Source organism: Psammomys obesus, unplaced genomic scaffold (assembly GCF_907164565.1).
Source record: "Psammomys obesus unplaced genomic scaffold, mPsaObe1.curated_primary_1811, whole genome shotgun sequence".
Classification (NCBI taxonomy): domain Eukaryota; kingdom Metazoa; phylum Chordata; class Mammalia; order Rodentia; family Muridae; genus Psammomys; species Psammomys obesus.
In genome coordinates, this window is record NW_026596085.1 from 8,855,073 (window position 1) to 8,871,005 (window position 15,933).

Below are 15,933 nucleotides of genomic sequence, written 5' to 3' on the forward strand. Positions count from 1 at the left end.
AGTCCAATCTCTGGCATCCACATGGTAGAAGGACACAGCCCAGTCTTGCAAGTACTCCTGACCTCCATGTGTGCACATGGCACACAAGTATGCATCTATGACACAAACAAATAAGTGAAAAAGGCTAAAACATACCACATGAAAAAATGAGCACTGTAGTTACACGAATTATATCAATTTTAGGGTATCTACATTTAAAAGTGGAGTAAAGAGAGAGAGAGAGACAGAGACAGAGACAGAGAGTAATGCTCAGACATGAGTCCTCTGTCTTTTGAACAGTTTTCATGAAGTTCCCTATTGAGTCTTGGACACAAGGCCTTTGCCCACATACTATGTGGCATCTTGTGGCCAATTTTAATGAAATCTTCTTTTAGGTGAAATGGTGTTGGATGCAGTTTCTATCCACACCCAAGTTAATTCTTGTCCTAAGAAAAATCTTTATTAGTGAAAACATGACAGTTTACAGTTGTGATGATAATACACTTAAAAACAAGATATGAAAGAATCTGTTACATGGGAAGCTACTCACATATTTTCTGTCTACTTTGCAGAATCCATCGATAACAATCAAGCTGTGTCTTAAGCAACAATTTAAAATATACTCTATCTTTATAATGCATAGCAAAAACATATTGCCTTAATGGTTTTAATATAAATACTGAAACTCAATGTTTTGTAGATTTATTTTGATTAGCCCATCACATTAGTTAAGGAAGATAGAAAATATAGTACTAAATTAAATAGTTCTTTAAAACATGTCTGCTGATAAATACTTTTACATGTATTAAATTAAACATAAAACATACACATTCCTTCATATACATATGAGCTTTTCAAAGAATAGACATACTCTTTTCAATGTAAATATTTAAAAATATAGTTTGTTTTTTTTTAATGGACCATTTTACAGTGCAATGGTGAGTCTGTCTGATGTCCTAGTCAACAGCCGTTCTCCGCATTTTATCAGCTAGTTCTGTCCTTACTTCAATGTGCTTTTCTAAATTTTGCACTTCGTGTGGAAGATTAATGTCCCAAATAAACAAGCAAGATTGTATCTCTGTAATGAAAAAAAAAGAAACAATATTTCAAAGATCTAGTATAAAACATTTTTATTAATTTATATTTACATGTTCTGAACAAATGTATAGACATAAATTCATGTACTAAAGTTATCACTATTACAAAACAAGTTACCCCTGGAATTGTTAATCACATACTAAGAAGCTCTTGAATTTAAGAAGTGCATTTTATAACCTAGTATTTCATTTACTGAAAGAAATAGAGTTATTTCAAATATTGTTCAATGTTGGACATCATAGAAATATTCTTATAAAAATATACCATAAGGAAAAATATTGCACTTAATTTAAACTTTGATTGAGTTCTCAGTTTACAGAAGCTGTTATCACTAGCACTTCAGGAAGAAACAAAGGAACATTAACACTCCTAATGCTAAAATTCAATTTTGAAAATGTCTGAGTTGTTTACATTTTAAAGCACGAATTGCAATTGCTGATGGGAGCCAATGATGGAAAAGTGTTCTCTGCAAAGCCTGAAGATGCGAGTAAGAACTCTGGGACCGACATGGTGGAAAAATGGAGCCCACTCTTTCATGTTGTCCTCTGACCTTCACACACGCGCTGTAACATGCATGCACGCAAACACACGGTGCTGAACGTAGAATGTGCGAGGCGCTAACGGCTCACTGTGCACAGTGCACTTCCATCTCACGCCAGGCGCCCTTCAGCGTACAGCGCAATGTTAAGTGTTACCTTTTTGTTCTTCAGTACCGTCTGCAGTCTTCCGCTTGTACCCCAAAACCAGCACGACATTTTTAAGGCTTCCTGTACCAAAACAAAACATAGAAGATGTCTGTTTAAAAAAAAAATAATGCCTTAACTTCAACTTTTAAAAGTTCAGCTGTCCACATCTTAAACAAAAGGACACTGGCCCTGAGTTGACGCGGCTGTTCTTCAGGGCACACTTCAGTGATGCACAAGAACCTCTCCAACAGATCAGCAGTTTTTAAAGAAAACGCAGGATAGTTATAGGAATGTGAGGCAACTGTTTACTCTTTTTTTTAAACTTTTATTAATTACACTTTATTCACTTTGTATCCCTCCCTAAAAGCCCCTCCCTCCTCCCTTCCTAATTCCACCTTCCCTCCCCCTTCTTTACGCATGCCCTTCCCCAAGTCCACTGATAGGGGAGGTCCTTCTCTCCTTCCTTCTGATCTTAGTCTATCAGATCACATCAGGAGTGGCTGCATTGTCCTCCTCTGTGGCCTGGTAAGGCTGCTCCCCCCTCAGGGGGAGGTGATCAAAGAGCAGGCCAATCCCTTTATGTCAGAGGCAGTCCCTCTTCCCATTACTATGTAACCCACTTGGACACTGAACTGCCATGGGCTACATCTGTGCAGGGGTTCTAGGTTATCTCCACGCATGGTACTTGATTGGACTGTTTACTCTTTCTTACACTTAATTCCTACCCAGAGTTAAAACATTAGATGAGAGGAAACTTGGGAAAGTGTGTTCATCAAATCCAGGCACAAACATGAGGCGCCTGGAAAGCAAGGTGTTGTAAATACTGGGTCTTTGGCAGGGTCTTAAAAATACTTTACAGATGAAAACCCTCCCAATCTATGTGGGGTTTATGCTCTAATAAAAATGTGGTCCTTAATGGAAAAATCATAATTGCTCAATGTTATGCCAGTGGTGGTATTCAAAAGCCAAAAGAAGGAATTCAATTTAACCACCACCACCACCACCACCACAGCGGTCGAGATTTAACACATGCGCTACTGCATCAGAAAGCAGGGCCAGACAGACTGACTTAACCCAAGTAAGCAAAGAAAGAACCACTCCTTCTAATTCTTCAGGCAGGATAGAGCCCTGTGGGAAAAAAGTACAAAGAAAAGTGCCCAGCCATGGAGACAGACAGGTAACTACGCACCAGTGAACAATGGGTGTTTCAACTCACCCTGTCTTTAAGATCAGTCATAACCCACTCCACTGACCATATCTGTAGCAGGGGCCAACCACTCAGACACAAAAGGGCGAAAAACCAAAGGCGTGACGTTAACAGCTGGTAGAAAGTGGCTGAGTATCTCCCTCCCTGGCTGTTTGACACATATAAGGCGGTTCAGAATCCCAAACACGCCTAATTCTAGCTCACACTGGCAGCTCTGATATCCATAGGTGAAATGTCCCCACGGGACAGGGGAAACTTCTGTTAGTGCCACGTTTATTGTTCATTTAACAAGCGCTTCCCTTTCCACTTGCTAATGTTCATAAGCCTTGCTTTGGAGGCTACTGTGATATTTTGTCATTGGGTTTGCATACAAGGGACAATTATTCTCTCCTAAATAAAATGACTCATCAAAGGAAGATACTGAAAAATTCTTTTGTGAAAAGTATATTCCACATGGTATCCTAATTTATTTATGTTTAAGTGAGGGAAAAAAAACTAACAAGATTATAAACAAAAGCTTGGATAAAAGTTAAAGTTATCAAAGTTTATGGAGCTCCATTTGCATTGTTCTAAGAATGAAAATTTATTTAAAGAATAAAACACAAGCAGGAATCTGGCAAGGGTGGAAAACTTAAGCTAAGCTTAAAATGAACATTTGTTGGACTTATTTGGTGAAAAGTGAAATCTACACATGTGCTTGCCCTTTTGCCTTAGATTTAAAGAAAAAGTGTCTATCCCCTTCAGTGTTAACTGGCCATATCCGGAGGGTATCTCAGTGCTGGTCTCACTGTGGGACCCCCTAAAGCGTTTCAAGTGGCAGCAGGAAGTCATATCAAAGAGAAGATTTTATTTTTAAAAATTGGCACATTTTGTCATCATAAAGGAAATGGACTTGCCTAATTGTGCTGTGGCCATGGCTCTCACAGAATCACAGAAGTTTTGAATGGTGCGTATGACTCGGCGAGTAGAGAGATCCAGGAGTAAGATGTGGCCTCCCCCAGTTCCGATCCAGAGAGCCGTGTTCTTCTGCAGGCAGAGAGCTTTCACCCTCCCGGAGTAGGACAGCTTGTGTTTGGATTCCTTGTTTGTTTTTACCATCACCTCCCTAGAACCATAAAGAATATATTTATGCCTAGCTTTACCAGCCTTGGGAGACTTAGGAGATTTGCCTATGCATGCACAGCTTACTAAAATTTTAAACTGCGAACATGGCAATAAAGTCATCTCTTGGAATTTTGGACTAAGGTTTCCTGGCTTTAGTTAGTCATAGGCATTCTAATTCTTTCTTTGAGACAACATAGCATTTCCACGAAGCTTGCATACATCCTACCCTCAATTTATTATTATTATACAATTTATTCAATTTGTACCCCGGTTGTAGCTCTCTCTTTCATTTCCTACCAGTCCCACCCCCCTTCCCTCTTCCTCCCGTATCCCTCTTCTTTAGTCCACTGATAGAGGAGGTCCTCCTCCCCTACTATCTCACCCTAGCCTCTCAGGTCTCATTAGGACTGCCTGGATCTTCTTTTTCTGTGGGCTGGCCTGGTCGCCCCACCAAGGGGAAGGGATCAAAGAACAGGCAACCCAGTTCATGTCAGAGATTGGCCCTGATCCCCTTACTAGGAAATCCACATGGAGACTGAGCTGTCTATGGGCTACATCTGAGCAAAGGGCCTAGGTTCTCTCTATGCATAGTCCTCAGATGATTCATTAGTCTCTGCAGGACCCCCTGGGCCCAGATTTTTTGCTTTGTTTTTCTCCTTGTGAAGCTCCTGTACTCTCCAGGTCTTTCTTATGGCCTTTCTGCCATAAGACTCCCTGTGCTCTGCCCAGTGTTTGGCTGTGAGACTCTATATCTGCTTCAATCCCCTGCTGGGACTGAAGACACTCATGGTATATACATACTTATAAGCAGATGTTAGACATATAATATAGGATAAACATACTAAAATCTACAGACCTAAAGAAGCTAAATAACAAGGAGGACTCTAGGGAAGATGCTTAATTCTCACTCAGAAGGGCAAATAAGGAGAGACAGCAGAAGTAGTAGAAGGAAGGGAACAGGATGGGAGCCTACCACAGATGTCCTCTGAAAGGCTCCACCCAACTCCAGATGAGCTCTAAATGACTCATTGTACTTCTGTAATGTAAATGCTGTGTAAATAGCTCTTATGCTGTATTGTTTAAGGAATAATGACTGGAATGGAGCCTGCACATACAAAGTCAGTAAACATGCAAGCATCAGGATTCTGTTTTGGAAGCAAAACCTGGGAAAATGGAGGGCTGGCTGCATGCTCTGAGTACCATTAAAGTCTGCAGAGCCAAATTGTTTAACACAGAAAGCACATTCCTTTACTTGGAGTTGTCAGAGATAAGGGCTATTGTGTTAACTTCTCAACTTTAAAAAATCCTCAAATGAATAAGGTGGATGTCAATTTTTGTACTGAATATTATACAATATAATTATTTACTATAAATATGATGATTTTTCCCAGCATCAGTGTAAAGGAGTTAGCTTCAATGCTCCCTATGAAGTCCAACAATTACAAAGAAAAATAAGTCGCTTACATTCAAATATATATATATATATTTGAATATATATATGTATATATATATATACACATATGTATATATGAATATGTGTATATATACATACATATCTTTATATATATATGTATATATATGTGTATATATGTAAGGTATATATGTATATATATTTATTTAAGATATATATGTGTGTATACAGGTATGTAAGATATCTGTATATACACATATATCAATAAATTTTTGCCTAGATTCAATGAATGGTCTAATAATATGTATCAAAAATAAGTCACTGAGATAAAACAGAATGCTAAAACTTCTGGAACTTCTCTAACCAAGGGAGTCTACCAGGCAGAACTGTCATCCCTTTTGACCTCGTCTCCTCAAAATCCAGAGGGAAAGCTTCAAAAGTGACTTTGGGAAGGTGAACTGTAAAGTCTTGTTTCAGGAGCGTGATGGGTCATCTGTCACATTCTCCAAAGTATAAAAGCTCATGCAGTCAGATAAGAATAGAGCGGAGTGAAGTGATTGGACAGGGGTTGGGCTGTGGCTCAGCTTCTCTAGAGTGGTGGATGGACCCTGCCCGCTGACCTGCCTGGTCTCAAGTCTGCATCTCATCCCTGCCTCCAAGTCCAGGAGGGCTGCACCCCACACCTCCTTTTATTTTGTGACTTTTTTTTTCTTTAGAGTGCCGTATTCTTGAACCTCTAATTTAATTGTAAGTATTATTATTTGATACTGTGTCAAAGATCTCTAGGTAGCAGTGAATGTGGTATGCATTTATTTCTTTCTCATATATTACATCCTGACCACAGCCTATCTTTTCATTAGGAATATATTCTATATAATTCCACGAACAAATTGTTCAATCCCTGCCATTCTATTTTCCCAAAATTTAATGTAAAGAATTCTAAAGGATGTGCTAACAAAGAATTAGCAACTTCCTTTGCTTTTTTTTTTTTTCTTTTGAACAGTTTCCCTAAAAGAGAGGGATAAAGAAAAGGAAGGCACAATTCTTTTCTCTGTGACCCTGGCTTATAAAAACAGGGGTAAAATAACCAATGCATTTACTTTAAGAAGTGCACACAGTCTATTAATTCACAGAGCTTTTCAGTCTTCTTGTCCCACACCTCAACCACAGGGCTGTTTTTCTTGGCAACATAGAGAGCCGCGTCCACTGCCACTGCTATGATGTTAGAATCACTGAAGGCCGCATAGGAAAACCTAGGGAGGAGAAAGTTTTAAGAAATTATACAGAAAGTTAACAGTATTTTCAAACCAAACAAGCTGCACTATTCTAATTATCACGTATTCTCCTTAAGGATTTTGAATGGCCTGGCTGCTTAACCTGTTTTGGCTAAGTGATGTTGGCTGCACTTGACCATAGAATTCATTTCTGGGTGGATTTTGAAATCAGGTCTGTCTGGTTCTGTATGGAATTTTATATTGCATCTTGAATTCTTTAAGAAATATAGTGTTTGTAAATTTTAGTTATTCCAACAGAATCCTTGTTGTCATGAGTGTTTGGAAAACTGAGAATTAGCCATTTTTTTATTTCATGTAAGTTTTTTTATTTAAATTTTTTTATTAGTTACACTTTATTTACTTTGTATCCTTCCTGTAGTTCCCTCGTCCTCCTCTCTCAATTACTCCCTTCCTCCTCCTTTTCCACACATGCCCCTCCCCAAGTCCACTGGTAGGGGAGGACTTCTTTTCCTTCCTTCTGATCTTAGTCTGTTAGGTCTCCTCAGGAGTGGCTGCATTGTCTTCCTCTGTGGCCTGGTAAGGCTGCTCCCTCCTCAGGGGGAGGTGATCAAAGAGCAGGCCAATCAGTTCATGTCAGAGATAGTCCCTGTTCCCATTACTATGGAACCTACTAGGAGACTGAACTGTCATGGGCTACATCTGTGCAGGGGTTCTGGGTTATCTCCATGCATGGTACTTGCTTGGACTATTGGTCTCAGGGAAGACCCATGTGCCCAGATGTTTTGGATCTGTTGCTCTCCTTGTGGAGCTCCTGTCCCCTCCAGGTCTTACTAACTCCCACTTCTTTCATAAGATTCCCTGCAATCTCCTCAAAGGTTGGCCATAAGTCTCAGCATCTGCTTTGATAGTCTGCAGGACAGAGCCTTTCAGAGGTCCTCTGTGGCAGGGTCCTAACTTGTTTCCTGTTTTGTCCTTCTTCTGATGTCCATCCTCTTTGCCTTTCTGGATGGGGATTGAGAATTTTAGCCAGAATTCTCCCTCTTGATTGGTTTCTTTAGGTGTACAGATTTTAGTAGGTTTATCCTATGTTATATATCTATATGAGTGAGTATATACCATGTGTGTCTTTCTGCTTCTGGAATAGCTCACTCAGGATGAATGGAATACTACTCAGCAATGAAAAACAAGGAAATCATGAAATTTGCAGGTAAATGATGGGAACTGGAAAAGATCATCCTGAGAATTAGCAACTTTTAACCTAGATTTTTTTAAATGTAGAAATAAATTATAACCGCAATGTCTCTAAACTTAAGATAAGCCCACAGCTGTTAAGTGTAAATAATCAAATACGAAAAAAGAAAAAAATAAAAGAATTTCCACATAGATTCAAATGAGTACAATGTTTATAGAGCCTTGGAATTTAGAGACTTTATATTTATTGTCTTTGAAAAGAAAACAGGAAGAATTCTCAAATATTTCTCTTCTAACCTTAGACCCTGGTGCCATATAGCTCACAAAGAGATTGGAGACTGTGGGCTCTGCCAGTTTACCAAGCTCCATTTTCATTTTTCAGGTCTCACTTAAATGTCAGCTTCTCTGGAATTCCTTCCTGACTCCTGGTAAAGAATAGGCCAGCCATTTCCTTTCCCCCTACTTGCACGGCTGTAATCTGATAGTCCTACTAAACATAAAGTCTTACTTATTAGTGTCCTTCTCACACTAGACTCTCAATATAACTTCCTAGAAACAAATACCATATCTTTCCTATAGCGAACCAACAGTTCAGTACAGCTTTATCATACATAGCTAAATAGCTTTGCTGCGCTAGGCAATTTGTTCAGTTAGTAGTCAGAGGGATGAATAAACAAAGAGTGAGCTATTGAGGTGAAAGGACATCCAGAAAAAGTGAAAAGCTTCAAAGTTGTAATCAACTTGCACAGGCTATATAAAAAATGTCATGGGAAAAAAAACACTAATATTTCTTATAATAGGCAGGATTTTCCCCTCCATTTTTCTCTGTTCTTTAAAGAATATGAAAATAGCATCTCCTGCCAGAGTGTCATTGTCTTCGGTGACTTTTGCTGAGGTATTTGCTGTACCTAATAAAAATAGTTCCATGAGCATGAACATTTACACAGGGTTTTAGAACTATAAATCAGTTTTGAGTGGTGTCTAGTTTGATCCTTAACCATAAAATTGCAGACCTACAGACATAACTTAGTGACAGAGAAGTTGCCTACCTAGAATTCACAAGGCCCCGTGTTCTGTCCTAGCACAATAAATACAAACAGATTTATAAAAGCTGATAAATCTCAATGCCTGCAAACACAAAAATGAAGTCTTACAAATGGTAAACAATTTACCCCAGGCCACATGACTGACATGTTGTAAAATCAAAATGCAAATCAAATCCCCTGGGCTCTAAAAGTAGACATCTCTCAGTCACAAATGTGCCTTCCCGTCAAGGAATGCATCACCAACTCTAAGTGTAGTGATGATAAGGCTCTCCCCGGTTAGTGCTCTGGCCTGTGTGTGTGGCAAAGAGGCCAGAGCAGCAGGAATAAGGTGACTGTTCCCCGCGCCTTACGTATGTGATGCCCTGTCTCTCTGGGAAAATGTACCCCTGGGTAAGATGGATCTTCTTATGTGGGTAAAACACCCACATAAGGTGCCAACATATGCCCACAGTGCCATCAGGTGCTCAATATCAAATGATGTCTCTGCTTCTAAAAATAGTTAAGGATTGTATAGTTGTATAAAAAGTAAAAATTACAGGAACAGGAGGCTTTCCAAATACCTACACATGCTAATGGACACATCTGTAAATATAGAAAAAAAACATCCCTCATCTGTGCTGATTTGTAATATTCTGTGGTATATCTTAATGCTAGTTACCTTTTAGAATCATCCGATAGCTTTACAAAATAAAGCATGGAAACTGAAGCCAGACCCCTCTTACTTGTCCTGATTTCAAGGCATGTAGTATGGCCTGGGCATGAGATTGGCATGGCTACCAAGTAGGTTTTTTATCAAAGCTCATAGAGAACCACTGTGAACAATAGGATTAAGATTTTACAATAAAAAACAATAGGGGAGCCGCTATAAAGAAAAATGCCAGGGGCAGTGAAAACACAAACAGAAGGCATCTAACTTACATGCATCAGAGCAGAGCGGCCACAAAGGAGGCAGCATTTGGACTGAAGCAGGCAGAGCAAGAGCTCACAGCAGGGATGCAGACAGAGCTCAAGCGTATGGAAAGGCTGCGGACAACCAGTCTGGGCCATGAAGTTCAAGGGTTTGAGAAACAGTCAGGGAAGCCAAATCACTATGAGAGCAAAGCACAACGCTCTCATGGGTTAGCACCAGTTTCAATACTGAAGAACCAGACACACACAAAACTAGTAAACTCCCTGCTAAACAGATTTGTGACCAAGAGCTGGTAGCTATCACAATCACAGTTAATGTATTTGAGAGCTCACCAGGTACTAAGCATGACATCCTTACACGAATTTTGTTTAACCTTCTAAATAGCCGTTTGGGATGAAGAATAGGACAATATTCAAGTAAGAGTAGAAGGGATACCAATAGGTTATTGTCCAAGTTAACAAAACCAATACAGAGCAAAGCCACTCTCTGACTTGTAGTTTTTGCTTTTGCCTCCATCCTATGCTGCCTGATACTCAGGAAAACAACAAAAAGGAAAAAAAAAATAGATTTGGTTAAAATCCAGTTTAAAACGGAAATCATTCACTGGAGCCTGAAGGACAACTCAGGGACAATCAGAAATGTCCCTGAGAAATGTCCCTGCAGAAAATGACTGACATTCCAAAAAACCTGCCTGTAGCTCAGTGGGTATAGGCCCAGTCCCATGGGCCCCTCCCTAATCGAGAGTAGACTGTTGATGAGCCCAGCCTTGTGTAGGCCTACAGGAGGCAATCAGAGCTGCTATGAGGCTGGGACTAAATTGCACTGTCTTTGCCTTACTCAGCGCTCAGTGTTTCAACTATGACCCTGAGCGTAAATGTCTTGTTTAGGACTAAACGCTCAACCATCACTTATTCTCAGAACCCCATTGTCACACAGATAATCCTGGTTAAACTCAGTGGGTGGAAAGAGACAGAGACAGAGACAGAGACAGAGAGACAGAGCTGAATATCTGATAGGGAATTGTAGGGGAAATGGTAATTACTAGTGTGGAAGGGAGATTTGAGAAAATGAAGTGACAGTAATCAGAACTTACTTTATACATATGTAAAATTATCAGGGAACAGATTAAAAAGAAAAGATTTTAAAAATTTGAAAAACATAGTATTTCAAGGCTTATATATTTTATTCTTTTCTGAAACTGGTGTCACTAAATTGGTTGCAATTTTAATAACCAATTATTAAATTTGTAAATTATCATCCTAAAATCCAAGTTTTCTATAATTAGTACTTAAGATAATTGTAAATAACTGAATGTATAAAATCCACAGCTTTACGTATATACACGTCAATTGCCTCCTAATTACAAATTTCTAATTTTAACAATAATTAAATGATATTTTAATGCCACTGAGATGACTAGAACTTGCTAAATGTTCTATCAAGGATGTTTCACCATAAGAGACAAATATTCCATTTCAAATGATATTTTTGTATCAATGTGGTTTATGCGTAGTTTTATTACTATTATTCTAAAGAGAAAAACATGAGTAAATCGTAAAGTGGCTCTACAGAATGAGAATGACTTACAGCTGGTTCGTTCTCGTCTCGATGAGTTTCTGAATGGTGAAATCGCTGGAAAAGGAGAAGACCTTTGTGCCACACCCTCCCCATGTGATGTGTCTTTCGGATGAGCTCAGGGACTCACTCAAGCACATCAGGGGTGTACTGACATCGCCTATGTGCAGTGTCTTCAAGGGGGCAGCTCCTTTACACTGCAGAGAGCGAGAAGGCAGACTGAGCGTGCAGCGCAATGCTGGACACTTTTTCACTCTACAGAAATGCTTTCCATTTTAGGTGACTCGCAAATAAGAATTTTAGACACCCTTTCTACCAAGACAGGATTTAGTTAAACTGGCATTCCGGTTATAATCCTCATGATCAAGCTCTTTCCTACGCAAAGGCTGTCCAGGAAACAGCCTGCTCATCAGAGCTGCTTACCTTACTCTCCAGAGCACTGGTTCTCAACCTTTCTGATGCTGTTACACTTTGATACAGTTCCTCATGTTGTGGCGACCCCACACCAGACAAGTAGTTTCCTGCAACTTCATAACTGTAATTTTGCTACTGTCATGAATCCTAATATACACATCTGACGTGCAATTCACAAGGACTCCCAGCCCACAGACTGAAAGCCGCTGCTGTAGATAATTAAAATTTGTGTTGAGAGGTGGAAGCTAATTGAATAGATGGTGAATTGATGAAGGAATAAAAATTGTAATGACTAAGGGAGTCTCAAGAACAGGAAGTTGAGTGATGTCTCCACTGCTGAAGAAATGTTTCTTTTGTGTGTGGGAGGAGGAGGCAAGAAAAGGGAGGAAGGGGAGTCAGGCTGAGGAATGAACCCAAGCCATCCTGGATGTTCACTGTGTTCTGAGCTGTGCCTCCAGCCCCTAGTAAGTGAAAATTCAGTGTCTGGGTTTTTTGTTTTGTTCTGTTTTTTTTTTTTTTTTCTGGAATAGTTTTATAAGAAAGCTCTTCATTCATACAGATTGCACTATCTCCATTTCTATCATTTCAAATAGGATTTAATTTCTTGTTACGTTCATTTCACTCATGTAAATGATTTGCTCATGCAGTAAGTATTTTCAGAGAATCTATTATATGCTAAAATGTATGGAACAAAAAAAAATAGATAACAGGAAAAATATATGTTGCTTGTTATCAGGGATCTGATAATCATATATGGAAAGATACATAAAACAATGTCTTTAAAATTTTTTTATGTAAAATAATTCAATATTTACCTTAACGGTCTTATCTTCAAATATCATTAAGTTACCATCAGCGGTTCCCACCAAAAGAAAATTACTTTGCTTGCTGAAAGGAAAAATGCCAAAATTATTACAAAATAATATTGTTTGATTAACCTGTCATCTAAGCTCTCCCATCTTGGCAAAACTTGTGACAGATGTCTTCCTGACCACCCCTTCGGCCTTCTCTCGTGGGAGCACAGAGAAGAGCACCCATTTCCCAGTCTCTGGGAGAGAGCAGGGAGCTTCCTTCAATAAAAGACAATTAGCAAAGACAGATGGTGAATTCACGTGAAGAGCACTCCGCCACTGTCCACAATAGCCTCCAATATTTTCCACAACTGTAATGCATCCCTGTACCTAATGCTCCCCCACCTTCCTTTCAGTGAAATCGAGTTTGGTATCTTCCTCTTACTATGACAGCTTCAAATAAAATCTTCTTTGCTTTTTAACTCAATCCAATTAAAGTTTTCTTCAACCACATCCAAATAATTTCAACTCCAATATTTGCAGTACAGGTTCACATGTCAGGCCCCCAAAGCTTCATGTTTTATATTACTTTTTCTAGTGTTGGCTTACAACAAAGAAATGTATCAAGTATAATGCTAATGGCCATGGATATGACCCTGTCTTCCATAATACAGCTCCCAACCTATGACTCATGCCTAAAATCTGGAACGTAGAAATGTTGATTATGGTCTATATACAGTTGAATAGTAAAGCAATTGCCTGGGCATTTACATCTCTTTGGAGTATGGTCTCTATAAGTGATAAAAAATAAGAGATATGTTTACATACATTACCTATTAACAGCTTACAATTTTGTTACAATTTATTTTAGCGTGGTAAATGTGGGGTGCACAGTGGTCATGATATGGGTATGGTGGACAGAGGACAACCTGTAAGTCCTCCCCTTCTATCATGTGGGTCCCAGGTATTGAACTCATGACTTCAGAGTTGAGAGCAAGCATCATTAACTGCCCAAGTCACCTCAAAAGCACTCTTAAGAGGAGCTTTGCATTTTATAAATGCTGTACATTGTTTTGCAAAGCTGATAACTACTGTTTCGGTGTTGCTCATACTAAGTTGGTGCTATATTGATGTCTGCATTCAAGGAAAAATAAACGTTCAGCTTTCACATGACACTCCACATGCACACACACACACACACACACACACACCAAGGCAAGCTGACCAGAGGGAAAATGTTAGTATAGCCAGAGCTGAACATGAAAAATAGTTGACATATTTTTATCTGCCTCAGCTATATCTTCATATAGAAAAGTCACAAGTATCACTGTGGTTCCCTCATGATTCTCTTTAAAAGAAGCAAACCAGTGGCAAGCAGTGAAGGTCAAACACACTTTAACCAATGTAGTAATTTTGCAGATGATTAAAGCACCTGAGATTTCTACAATTTCCTTCAACTGGTGATAGCCGTACCTCTGCTTGGCAAAGGAATTGCAGTACAAACAAGTGACAGAGTCAGTCATCCTTTCAAGGGTGTGCCTCTTTGTCTCGTCTTCCACGTTGATGACCAGCAGAACCCCAGACTGTGTCCCACACACAATCCAGCTCTCTTTCTCAGCAGCAAGATGCACCAAAGCCAAGCACAGTATTCTACTATCAGTAACTTCCTGTTAAAAAGAGAAGAAAATCCAGGAGACAGATCTTACTTAAGCTACCAGATCTTGTGTAGAATGAAAGTATCCTGCTACCAACATACTTAAATGTGGCTACCTTTGTGCACTTGCTTTTACAGCCAGTGCCTATTTTATTCAGTGTGCAACAATACTTGATATATATGTTAAAGATGTTTTCCTATCTAGTTTCAGAATGTATCTGAATCTGAAATTAAAAATTGAAAATCATTCTTTTTTTTTCAGAATTGATTCTTACTTCATTAAGTTCAAGGTTCTTTAACCTTGAGCATAATTTTTGGAACAGTATTTCAAGACAATAGGCAAAATATCAAGCTGCATTTTTAACTCTCTAAAGTTATCCCTTTCCAGTCTATCGCTCTAGCTTGTGAGAGTCAGATACAGGTTTCTTTTGCTCATTCCCCTAATACTGGGAGTGTGGGCTGCCACAAGACCCTGAAATGTGTTATTACACAGCCAAACTTCTAAGCAGATGACCATTAATGACCAACTGACATTGGAGAATGAATGTCTTATCTTATATGTAGACACCTGAAGACTGTGTAACCTTAGTGCAGCCCTTTATGACCATCTGATCCCTGTTGTAGACAGACCCAAAAGGCCACAAGGCCCTTTTGTGTGGACCTTCAAAGAACATCTGGCCTTTGTGTAAGGGCACCTGATGACCATCTCATTCTTTATGAAGGGATACCTGATGATAGTCTGGCACTTGTATGTGGATAATTGAGTATCTGGACACTCCACAGTGATGGTCACACTCCAGAGTCCCTGAGAGAAGAGACTGGGGCTCTGCTTTCTTAGAAACCACGTTTTTTTATTTTTTAAAATTTTTACTAATTACACTTTATTCACTTTGTATCCCCATAAACCCCTCTGTCCTCCCCTCCCGATCTCACCCTCCCACCCCCTTCTTCATGAATGCCCCTCCCCAAGTCCACTGATAGGGGAGGTCCTCCTCTCCTTCCTTCTGATCTTAGTTTATCAGATCTCATCAGGAGTAGCTGCACTGTCTTCTGTGGCCTGGTTAAGGCTGCTCCCCCCTCAGGGAGAGGTGATCAAAGAGCAGGCCAATCACAAGGAGCGCAACAGAACCAGAAATTTGAACACAGGGGTCTTCCCAGAGACTCATACTCCAACCAAGTACCATGCATGGAGATAACCTAGAACCCCTGCACAGATGTAGCCCATGGCAGTTTAGTGTCCAAGTGGGTTACATAGTAATGGGAAGAGGGACTGCCTCTGACATAATCTGATTGGCCTGCTCTTTGAAACCACATTTTTTGAGCTGCTTATTCTGTTTCAGCTTTGTTTATCTCCTGTCAAGTTTGTCACTCTTTAAGTCATATTAACAAGATGGCTGTTATCCTGACATATATGAGTATGTGTGTACATATGTGTATGTATAAACATATATATGGATATATGTATGTATATATAGTATATACATATATGTATATAGATGTACATGTATATATATGTATATACATACACATATCCATCTATCCATCTATCTATCTATCTATCCATCCATATCTATCTATCTATCTATCTATCTATCTATCTATCTATCTATCTATCTATCTATCTATCTATCT

The 15,933-nt window shown here is 39.3% G+C and overlaps 1 protein-coding gene across 1 annotated transcript in view; it reads right to left on the minus strand.

Annotated features, from left to right (window-relative positions):
- Positions 1-428: 428 nt before the first annotated feature.
- The window catches only part of Lrrk2 (leucine rich repeat kinase 2), a 133,227-nt gene continuing 117,722 nt past the window's right edge, over positions 429-15,933 (minus strand). The window contains exons 45-51 of the mRNA XM_055627183.1: positions 14,121-14,314; positions 12,672-12,744; positions 11,455-11,639; positions 6,586-6,738; positions 3,867-4,075; positions 1,773-1,844; positions 429-1,057 (exon numbers count right to left, since the gene is read on the minus strand). Of these exons, the coding sequence (XP_055483158.1) occupies positions 936-1,057; positions 1,773-1,844; positions 3,867-4,075; positions 6,586-6,738; positions 11,455-11,639; positions 12,672-12,744; positions 14,121-14,314 (1,008 nt within the window). The 3' untranslated portion in view covers positions 429-935. The remainder of the gene's footprint in view (positions 1,058-1,772; positions 1,845-3,866; positions 4,076-6,585; positions 6,739-11,454; positions 11,640-12,671; positions 12,745-14,120; positions 14,315-15,933) is intronic.